At 67.0% G+C, this 10,722-nt stretch overlaps 3 protein-coding genes across 4 annotated transcripts; 1 reads left to right on the top strand and 2 right to left on the bottom strand.

Moving 5' to 3' along the window:
- Positions 1-1,296: 1,296 nt before the first annotated feature.
- LOC134054600 (interleukin-36 receptor antagonist protein-like) lies at positions 1,297-3,550 on the bottom strand. Its single transcript, XM_062510459.1, has 4 exons — positions 3,502-3,550; positions 2,685-2,825; positions 2,243-2,367; positions 1,297-1,506 (listed from the first exon to the last, which is right to left on the bottom strand). The coding sequence occupies exons 1-4, from the start codon at positions 3,533-3,535 to the stop codon at positions 1,297-1,299; spliced, it is 510 nt and encodes a 169-aa protein (XP_062366443.1). The 5' UTR covers positions 3,536-3,550.
- Positions 3,551-5,259: 1,709 nt separating this feature from the next.
- LOC134054760 (interleukin-36 receptor antagonist protein-like) lies at positions 5,260-6,794 on the bottom strand. The gene is made up of 5 exons (XM_062510703.1): positions 6,637-6,794; positions 6,369-6,429; positions 6,200-6,288; positions 5,991-6,121; positions 5,260-5,472 (listed from the first exon to the last, which is right to left on the bottom strand). Exons 1-5 carry the CDS (start codon positions 6,638-6,640, stop codon positions 5,260-5,262), a joined length of 498 nt encoding a protein of 165 aa, XP_062366687.1. The 5' UTR covers positions 6,641-6,794.
- A 473-nt stretch (positions 6,795-7,267) lies between these two features.
- TMED4 (transmembrane p24 trafficking protein 4) lies at positions 7,268-10,598 on the top strand. 2 transcript variants are annotated; one of them, XM_062510605.1, is made up of 5 exons: positions 7,268-7,448; positions 7,892-7,992; positions 8,685-8,810; positions 9,684-9,830; positions 10,176-10,598. In XM_062510605.1, exons 1-5 carry the CDS (start codon positions 7,268-7,270, stop codon positions 10,323-10,325), a joined length of 705 nt encoding a protein of 234 aa, XP_062366589.1. In that variant the 3' UTR covers positions 10,326-10,598. The 2 variants fall into 2 exon arrangements, with proteins under 2 accessions (XP_062366589.1, XP_062366590.1); XM_062510606.1 differs by lacking the exon at positions 9,684-9,830 and having other exon boundaries at positions 7,300-7,448.
- Positions 10,599-10,722: the final 124 nt, after the last annotated feature.

Genomic DNA, 10,722 nt, shown 5'->3' on the forward strand with positions numbered 1-10,722 from the left:
CCCAAAATTGGGGTTCTGGCCCCAAAAGGAGGGTCCTGACCCCAAAAAGAAGTTCTCACCCCCAAAGGAGAATTCTGACCCTAAAAGGAGGGTTCTGGCCCCACAAACGGGGTTGTGACCCCAAAATAAGCGTCCTGACCCCAAAAGGAGAATCCTGACCCAAAAAGGGGGGCTCTGACTCCCAAAGGAGGGTGCTGACCCCAAAAAGGGGAGGGTCTGAACCCAAAACTGGGGTTTTGACCCCAATGGATCCATCCTGACCCCCCCAGTGACACTCACGAGGTGACACCGACAGCGGTGACTTTATTGCCAGGGGAGTGACAACAGAGCTGGATGTCCCCAAATCCCTGAATGTGCCCAAATCCCTGAATGTCCCAAATCCCTGAATGTCCCCAAATCCCTGAATGTCCCAAAGTCCTGAATGTCCCAAAGTCCTGAATGTGCCCAAATCCCTGAATGTCCCCAAATCCCTGAATGTCCCAAATCCCTGAATGTCCCCAGCCCTGAATGTCCCAAAGTCCTGAATGTCCCAAATCCCTGAATGTCCCAAAGTCCTGAATGTCCCAAAGTCCTGAATGTGCCCAAAGTCCTGAATGTCCCAAATCCCTGAATGTCCCCAAATCCCTGAATGTCCCAAAATCCTGAATGTCCCAAAGTCCTGAATGTGCCCAAATCCCTGAATGTCCCAAATCCCTGAATGTCCTAAAGTCCTGAATGTGCCCAAAGTCCTGAATGTCCCAAAGTCCTGAATGTCCCAAATCCCTGAATGTCCCCAAATCCCTGAATGTCCCCAGCCCTGAATGTCCCAAAGTCCTGAATGTCCCAAATCCCTGAATGTCCCCTCCATGGTTGCCCCCCCCCCCCCCCCCAGCCACAGATGTCCCCACCATGGACATGTGCCACCTCTGGATGTCCCCCAGCCACGGATGTGTCCCCACCCCCCGGATTTGTCCCCAACCAGGGACATCCCCAACCCCTGGATGTGCCCTCAGTGTCACTTGCGGTGCAGGTAGAAGGCGGTGGCACCATGAGTGTCCCCAAACCCCAGGTGTCCCCTCCCAGGTGTCACTGTCTCCTCCGGTGCAGGTAGAAGGCGGTGGCACCATGAGTGTCCCCAAACCCCAGGTGTCCCCTCCCAGGTGTCACTGTCTCCTCCGGTGCAGGTAGAAGGCGGTGGCACCATGAGTGTCCCCAAACCCCAGGTGTCCCCTCCCAGGTGTCACTGTCTCCTCCGGTGCAGGTAGAAGGCGGTGGCACCATGAGTGTCCCCAAACCCCAGGTGTCCCCTCCCAGGTGTCACTGTCTCCTCCGGTGCAGGTAGAAGGCGGTGGCACCGGGGCCGGGTGCCAGGGCCAGCGCTTGGCCCGGGCCCGGGGCCGTGCTGAGGAAGAGCCCGGGGAAGGCGGCGGCCTCGAAGGTGTGCGTGGAGCCCCCGAAGGTCTTGTAGAAGGTGAAGGGCGTGGCCCTGTCCTTGTCACCCGAGAACAGCTCCAGCAGCCCCACGTCCTGCAGGCCACAGCACGCGGTGGCACCGCGGTGGCACCGGCACGGGGGACGGCCGCGGCCTGGTGGCGTCACCTCGGGGAGTGCCCTCCAGGTGTCCCCATGCCCAGGTGACCCCATGCCCAGGTATCCCCATCCTCAGGTGTCCCCATCCCCAGGTGACCCCATGCCCAGGTGTCCCCATCCCCAGGTGACCCCATGCCCAGGTGTCCCCATCCCCAGGTGTCCCCATCCCCAGGTGACCCCATGCCCAGGTGTCCCCATCTCAAGGTGTCCCCACCCCCAGGTGTCCCCATGCCCAGGTGTCCCCATATCTAGGTGTCCCCACCCCCCAGTGATGCCATCATTAAGTGACACTGCCCTGGGAAATCCCCACCACCAGGTAACACCTCCCTGGGGAATCCCCATCTCCAGGTGACACCACCTCCAGGTGACGCCATTTTGGGCTGACACCATTTCAGGGTGCCCCACCTTGGGCTGGCCCGGCCCTGGGTGTCCAGCACACCTTGGTGTCCCCACTCTGGGGTGACCCTTCCCAGGGGTGACCACCCGGAGTGACCACCTGGAGTGACCACCTGGAGTGACCACCTGGAGTGACCACCTTGGGTTGTCCCAGTTTGGGTTGACCCGAGTTGAGCCGACCCATCCCAAGCTGTCCCACCTCGGCCTGTCCCACCTTCGTGTCCCCACTGCCCCACACGGAGTTGTCCCCCCCCGTCCCCTCTGTCCCCTCTGTCACCTCCAGGTGCAGCTGTGGCTCTGTCCCGGTGCCACAGGACAGTGCCCTGGTGCCACCGCGGATGCCCACGATGAGGGGACAGCGCCGGCGCTCCAGGTGTCGGTTGGGGACAACGCTGATGGGCTCTGGGGGACGTGGGGGGTGTCACCACTGTCCCCGCAGAGGGACACCCTTGGGGTGTCACCACTGCCACCCCCAGAAGGACACCCACGGATTGTCACCCCATCCCCTGAGTGTCACCGCTGTCCCTACAGAGGGACACCCATGGACTGTCACCACAGCAGTGACACCCATCAATTGTCACCCCTGTCCCCTGACTGTCACCCCTGTCACCCCCAGAGTGCCACCCACGGGCTGTCACTGCTGTCACCCCGAGTGTCACCCGCAGGCAGTCACCCCCGCTCCCCCCCGACTGTCACCGCTGTCCCCGAGTGTCCCCCACCTTCCTGGGCGCTATTGGCACCCTGCAGGCTGGTGGCCACCAGGTGGCCGTGGCTCAGGCACAGCCCCTGCTGCTCCGTGTCCCGCAGCACGTACTGGTACGGCCGTGCCACCGGCTGGGCCCCGAAGGCCACCGACACCTCTGGGGACATGGGGACAGACGGGGGGACATGGGGACATGGGGACATGGGGACATGGGGACAGACAGGGGGACATGGGGACATGGGGACATGGGGACAGACAGGGGGACATGGGGACATGGGACATGGGGACATGGGGACATGGGAACAGACAGGGGGACATGGGGACATGGGGACATGGGGACAGACAGGGGGACATGGGGACATGGGACATGGGGACATGGGGACATGGGAACAGACAGGGGGACATGGGGACATGGGGACATGGGGACAGACAGGGGGACATGGGGACATGGGGACATGGGACATGGGGACAGACAGGGGGACAGGGGACAGACGGGGGGACATGGGGACATGGGACATGGGGACAGACAGGGGGACATGGGAACAGACAGGGGGACAGGGGACAGACGGGGGGACATGGGGACATGGGACATGGGGACAGACAGGGGGACATGGGAACAGACAGGGGGACAGGGGACAGACGGGGGGACATGGGGACATGGGACATGGGGACATGGGAACAGACAGGGGGACATGGGGACATGGGGACAGACAGGGGGACATGGGACATGGGGATATGGGGACAGGGGACAGAAGGGGGGACATGGGGACAGACAGGGGGACAGGGGACAGACGGGGGGACACGGGGACATGGGACATGGGGACAGTGCCCACCTGTCCCCAGGAACTCGTCGAACAAGGCCACCATGTCGGGGTCGATGACAGCCTCAGTGTCCCCGCTCGCCGCCATGGTCCCTGGGCGGTGTCCCCGCAGTGTCCCCCTGTGGGGACAGGGGAGGTGACACCCCCCGGCACGACGAGAGGGGAGGGACAGCGCAGTCCCCTCGCAGTCCCCCCGCTGTCCCCCTGCTGTCCCCCCACTGTCCCCTCCCTGTCCCCTCGCTGTCCCCTCGCTGTCCCTGCTCACCTGAGGACAGCTCTGGTCTCACGGGACATGGCTGTGCCTGCGGAGGGTGGCACGTGGGTGACACGGGTGACACCCGGGTGCCAGCAGGATCGTCCCCGAGCAGGACCCGGAGTGTCCCCGCCCCCAGCGGTACCTGCGGATGTGTCCCCGGTGTCACCTCCCGCGCTGCTGTCCCGCGTGCTCCGGCCTGTGTCCCCGCGGGTGACAGTGTCCCCTTTATAGGGCCGGGCGGGGCGGGGGACAGAGCCCGCCCGGTAATTGTGGGGATGGGTGACAGTGACGCGAGCGATGGCGAAATGTCACCTGGTGCCAGCGTCCCCAGCGATCACCGCGGCGGGGATGTCCCCTGTGCCATGCCCTGTGCCAGGCCTGTCCCCGCAGTGTCCCCTGTCCCGTGGCCCCTGTGCCCTGTCCCTGCCGTCCCATCACCTTGTCACCGTTGTCACCGTGAGTGCTGTCCCCAGGCCGCTGTGAGCACTGTCCCCAAACTCCCAGGTGTCCCCTGTGTCCCATCCCCGTGGTCCCTCGTGCCTTGTCCCCAAGGTCTTGCGTGCCCTGTCCCCATGATCGCACCTGCTCTGGTCCCATGGTGTCCCCATGTCCCTGTTCCTGTGGTCCCAAATCCCAAAAATCCCATCTCTGTCCCCACAGTCCTGTGTGCCCCATCCCCAAAATGCCACCTTCCCTGTCCCCAGGGTGCCACATCCCCATCCACATTCCCATGTCCCCTGTCCCTGTTTTCCCATGTTCCCTGTCCCCAAAATGCCATGTCCCCTGTCCCTATTGTCCCCACATCCTCATGTCCCCTGTCCCAGTTGTGCCCCCATCCCCTTTCCCCCGCGGTGTCCCCAAGGTGTCCCCACGCTGTCCCCCGTGCCGCGTGCCCGCGGTGCCACGCGGTGTCCCCGGGCGGTCCCGCAGGATCCGGGAAGGGGCCGCGTCACCCCGGCCCGGGGATGTCCCGTTCTGTCCCCATCGCGCGGGTGTCGCAAGAGCGGCCACCCCGCGGCGGTGACACAGCCAGCGGTGCCACCAGCCCCGCCCTGTCCCCCCCGTGCCACCCCCGTGCCACCCACGCTCGGGCACCGCGTGGCCTCAGCATCTTTATTCCCGCACGGACACGCGGTGAAGATGTCGCTGTCCCCCGGCACGATGTCGCTGTCCCCAGGGGGATGGCATTGTCCCTAGGGCGATGTCAGCCTCCACAGGAGGATGTCACCGTCCCAGACGGGATGGCATTGTCTCCCCTAGGGGATGTCGCTGTCCCCAGGGGGGATGTCACGGTCCCGAAGGGATGTCACCGTCCTGGGGAAGATGCCACCGAGGAGCAAGGACATGTCACCCTCCCTGGGTGAGGATGGCACCGTTTCTGGGGGGATGTCACCTCCCCAGGAAGATGTCACCATCCCGGTGAGGATGTCACCCTCCCCAGGGGGATGTCCCCGTCCCTGGGGCTCGGCTGTCCCCGCGTGGGGGCCGGGGGGGGGGGGGGGGGGGGGGGGAGCTCAGCAGAGCTGGAAGTAGAAGTCGAGCAGGTTGGAGGTGACATCGCGGTGGCGACAGAGCGCCAGGGGCTGGTGGCCGCGCGGGGACGTGCACAGGAACCAGCCGGGGTGCGCGGCCGACTCGAAGCGCCAGAGCCCCTCCCGGTAGGAGCGGAAGAAGGTGAAGGCGGCCGCGCTGTCCCCGGCGCGGGGCAGCTCCCGGATGTCCACGTCCTGCGGGCCACCCCCCGTGTCACCCGCGGGGACACCGCCCGCCACCGCGTTGTGCGGCCCCGTCCTGTAATGTCCCCTGTTGTCCCCACCCAGCAATGTCCCACCCTTATGGTCCCCGTGTCCCCATCCGCACGGTCCTGCCGTCCCCATCCCATAATGTCCCATCCCTCAAGTCCCCGTGTCCCCAGGTGTCCCCATCCCCGCGTCATGCCCGCCTCCATCCATCCCTGCGATGTCCCCACCCCACGGTGTCCCCATTCCCACGGTGTCCCCATTCCCACGGTGTCCCCATTCCCACGGTGACCCCATCACCTCGGCATGCCCGTCCAGGTCCCCATCCCGTCCCCTCTCTGTCCCCATCCCTGTCCCCTCTCTGTCCCCATCCCTGTCCCCCCGCTTCCCCTCGCTGTCCCCCCGCTGTCCCCTCGCTGTCCCCCCGCTGTCCCCATCGCTGTCCCCTCGCTGTCCCCCCGCTGTCCCCATCCCTGTCCCCTCTCTGTCCCCATCGCTGTCCCCACCTGCAGGCTGAGCCGGGGTTCTCCGCCCGGGCCGCGCTCGGTGCTCAGGCAGCGGGAGCCGTGGCGGATGCTCAGGATCACGGGCAGCCGGGCGGGCTCGAAGGCGCGGTTGGGCACCCAGAACACCTTCTCTGCAGGTGGCACGGGGACCCTCAGCGCGTGTCCCGCGCGTGTCCCCACGCGTGTCCCCACGCGCGTCCCCGCGTCACCTTCCAGCGCGGCGTTGGCGCCCTGCAGGTGTCCGGCCACCAGCTGCCCGTCGCGCAGGTACAGCGACCTCTGGTTCACGTCCCAGAGCCTGCGTGGGGCACAGGGGGAGGGACAGCGGTGCCACCCTGTCCCCTGCCACCCGCGGGGTCCCCCCGGGCTGTCCCTTACCGGTACTGGAACACTTTGGTCTGCAGCGCGGGCGCGTGGCAGAGGGCGAAGCCTTCGGCCTCTGCGCGGAGGAAGAGGAGGGCGAGGCTGAGGGTGGCCACCGTGGCCCCCAGGAGACCCCCGCGCCCCCTGCCCGCGCCCCCCGAGCTTTGGGGATCCCTCCCGAAACTCCCGGCGGGGGTCCCGGCGCTGTCACCGGCTGTGCCAAGCGCTCCGTGTCCCCTCCCGCCCGGCCGGGCCGTGCCCGGGGTGCCCGGGCAGCGCTCACCCATGGGACCCCCGGCTCAGCTGGGACCCCCGGCTCCGGAGGGACCCCCGGTTCTGGTGAGATCCCCGGCTCCGCTGGGATCCCTGGCTGCGCTGGGACCCCCGGCTGTGGCGAGACCCCCGGCTCCGATGGGACCCCCGGCTGTGGTGGGACCCCCGGCTCCGGGCGCTGCGGGCGACGGCGAGGGAGGAAGGAAGGAAGGAGGCTGACGGTGATGTTGCCACACTGCTGGGAAGGGCGAGCCCCGCCCCGGCCATTGCTCAGCACCCCTGCGGGGTGAAAACCGGGGTGACACATGGCGGGGGGGGGGGCACAGCGCGACACGCCGCGAGGACGCCGGGACCCCCGCAGTTACTGAGGCGGGCCTCGAACCCACAACCTTTGAAGCAAGGGAGCGGCGCCCTCCACGCTGCGCCACCGCGGCAGGGAGAGCGCATGCGCGCTGCGAGAACCCCCGGGCAGCACGCAGGGGCGGCGTGGGGAGCGCTGAGTGGCCGCGGTACTGCGCATGCGCAGAACGAGGCGCGAAGCCGCTGGGCGCGGGTTGGGTCCTGAGGGCAGCATTGCGCATGTGCGGCGCCGGTGCGGAGGCTGCGGGGCATGCGCACTGAGGAGAGTAAGATACTGGCGCATGCGTAGTGCGCCCGCCCCACGGGCGGGAGGGACCATGGCGGCGCTGGGGGAGGCGCTGAAGGCAGCGGTTGCTGCGCTGCTGCTGCTGGGCTGGGGCGCCCATGGGCTGTACTTCCACATCGGCGAGACTGAGAAGCGCTGCTTCATCGAGGAGATCCCCGACGAGACCATGGTCATCGGTGCGGGCGGCGGGGGCGGCGGCAGGGACCGCGGGGGGGATGGGCTCAGGGGGTAACGGGAGAGACCATGGGGAATGGCGGAGGGGTAACGGGAGGGACCACCAGGCACTTGTAGGGGGGCAGCGGAAGAGACCAGCGAACACTGACGTGGGGATACACGCACACTGAATTTAGGGCGGGGGGATTTACCGGGACAGACCACCGGGCCTGAGCGGGTCTGACGAGACCCCCGGGACCGGGGGGAGTTACCGGGAGATGTGGGCGGGACCACCGCGCCCGCGGGGGTGATGGGAGCGACCACTGCAGACCGGCGGGGTGGGGGGGTGGGAAAGAGCTGGGAGCGGGAGGAACCACTGGGGGTTTGGGGGGGGATAGGGGGGTCCCGGGCTTGGGGGTCCCGGGCTGGGGGTCCGGCCCGATCCCGTGTCTCCGCTCGGTGCCAGGCAATTACCGGACACAGCTGTGGGACAAACAGTCCGAGTCCTTCCTGCCCTCCACGCCGGGGCTGGGCATGCACGTGGAGGTCAAGGACCCCGACGGAAAGGTGTGGGAGGGGTCTGGAGTGGGGAGTGTGGGCATCCCCTGGGCATGGGGAGGGGTTCCCTGGGGGGTTGGGGCATACCCTGGACATGGGGAGGGGTTCCCTGGGGGGTTGGGGCATCCCCTGGGCATGGGGAGAGGTCCCTGTAGGGGTTGGGGCATCCCCTGGGCATGGGGAGAGGTCCCTGTAGGGGTTTGGGCATCCCCTGGACATGGGAAGGGTCCCTGTAGGGGTTTGGGCATCCCCTGGGCATGGGAAGGGTCCCTGTAGGGGTTTGGGCATCCCCTGGACATGGGAAGAGGTCTGTGTAGGGGTTTGGGCATCCCCTGGACATGGGAAGGGTCCCTGTAGGGGTTTGGGCATCCCCTGGGCATGGGAAGGGTCCCTGTAGGGGTTTGGGCATCCCCTGGACATGGGAAGGGTCCCTGTAGGGGTTTGGGCATCCCCTGGGCATGGGGAGAGGTCCCTGTAGGGGCTTGGGCATCCCCTGGGCGTGGGGAGGGGTCCCTGTGGTGCCACTCCAGGTGGGGTGGGTGTGTCTGGGTATCCCTGAGGTGCCATTCCCGCCTGCTCAGGGGTCCCTGGGGTGCCACTCAGTCTGGGCCGTGGTGTCCCCGGCTCTGCCCCAGTACCCAGGGGGTGGCAGTGGCCGTGCCCTGTGCCCCGGCAGTGACGGTGTCCCCGTGGCGGCGCAGGTGGTGCTGTCACGGCAGTACGGCTCCGAGGGTCGCTTCACCTTCACGTCGCACACGCCGGGCGAGCACCAGATCTGCCTGCACTCCAACTCCACCCGCATGGCCCTGTTCGCTGGGGGCAAGCTGGTAATGGCAGCTGGGGACAGGATGGGGTCAGCCTGGGGGTAGACAGGATGGGATGGGACAGTCCTGGGAATAACCCTGGGGATACCCTGGGGATACCCAGGGACAGCCCTGTGCCCACACCATGGCTGTGCCGGCACTGGGGACAGCCCTGGTGACAGCCCCATGGCTGTGCCAGCTCTGTGCACAACCCACGGCTCTCCCATCGTGGGGGACAGCCCTGTGCCCACACCCCGTGTCCATCCCATAGCCATGCCATCATTGGTGACAGCCCCATGCCTACCCCATGGCTGTGCCAGCACTGGGGTCAGCCCCGTGCCCTCCCCATGGCCGGTGCCAGCCCCGGTGACGGCCCTGTGCCCTCCCCATGGCCGTGCCAGCCCCGGTGACGGCCCTGTGCCCTCCCCATGGCCGTGCCAGCCCCGGTGACAGCCCCGTGCCCTCCCCATGGCCGGTGCCAGCCCCGGTGACAGCCCCGTGCCCTCCCCATGGCTGTGCCAGCACTGGGGACAGCCCCGTGCCCTCCCCATGGCCGTGCCAGCCCCGGTGACAGCCCCGTGCCCTCCCCATGGCCGGTGCCAGCCCCGGTGACAGCCCCGTGCCCTCCCCATGGCCGTGACAGCCCCGTGCCCTCCCCATGGCTGTGCCAGCACTGGGGACAGCCCCGTGCCCTCCCCATGGCTGTGCCAGCACTGGGGACAGCCCCGTGCCCTCCCCATGGCCGTGCCAGCCCCGGTGACAGCCCCGTGCCCTCCCCATGGCCGTGCCAGCCCCGGTGACGGCCCCTTGCCCTCCCCATGGCCGTGCCAGCCCCGGTGACGGCCCCGTGCCCTCCCCATGGCCGTGCCAGCCCCGGTGACGGCCGCGTGCCCGCAGCGGGTGCACCTGGACATCCAGGTGGGCGAGCACACCAACAACTACCCCGAGATCGCTGCCAAGGACAAGCTGACCGAGCTGCAGCTGCGCGCCCGGCAGCTGCTGGACCAGGTGGAGCAGATCCAGAAGGAGCAGAACTACCAGAGAGTGAGCCCTGGGGGGGACCTGGGGGGTTTTGGGGTGGATCCCTGCTGTTTTGGGGTGACTCCGTGTGGCCTTGGGGTGAACCCATGCTGGTTTGGGGTGAACTTGCAGGATTTTGGGGTGGATCCATGCTGGTTTGGGGTGGCTCTGCAGGGTTTTGGGGTGGCTCTGCGGGGTTTTGGGGTGGCTCTGTGGGGTTTTTGGGGTGGCTCTGCAGGGGTTTTTGGGGTGGCTCTGCAGGGGTTTTTGGGGTGGCTCTGCAGGGTTTTGGGGTGGCTCTGCAGGGTTTTTGGGGTGAATCCGTGCTGTTTCGGGGCACTGCTGACCCCGTGTCCGTGGATCCCACAGTACCGCGAGGAGCGGTTCCGCATGACGAGCGAGAGCACGAACCAGCGTGTGCTCTGGTGGTCCATAGCCCAGACCATCATCCTCATCCTCACCGGCATCTGGCAGATGAGGCACCTCAAGAGCTTCTTCGAGGCCAAGAAATTGGTGTAGCCCCCCATCCCCCCGGGAGGGCTCCCCAAAACTCACCCCTACCTCCTCATGGGGGATCCCACCCACCCTGGGGTGCTGGGGAAGGATCCAGGGGCTCCCCCAGACCCATCTCACCTGCCCTGGGGTGCTGGGGACGGATCCTCGCTGCCTGCTGGGACCCCGGGGCCTGGGGGCGGGTTTTTGGGGGGGGTCCTGCCTGCCATGAGAGGGGCCACCCCCCCGAGGTATTGGTTTGGGCAAGGGGGGGAAATAAAGGTGTTTTTTTTGGTTCCACCGGGAATTGTCAGTGTGTTTTTGTAGTGGGGAGGGGGTTGTGGCGCTCCAGGAATTCAGCTGCCTGTCCCAGGTGCGTTTTCCCGCTGTCCGGGGTTGAATCCCACCGAAAAAAACGACCCCG

The sequence above is a fragment of the Cinclus cinclus genome, chromosome 29 (genome assembly GCF_963662255.1).
Source record: "Cinclus cinclus chromosome 29, bCinCin1.1, whole genome shotgun sequence".
In the NCBI taxonomy this organism is placed as follows: domain Eukaryota; kingdom Metazoa; phylum Chordata; class Aves; order Passeriformes; family Cinclidae; genus Cinclus; species Cinclus cinclus.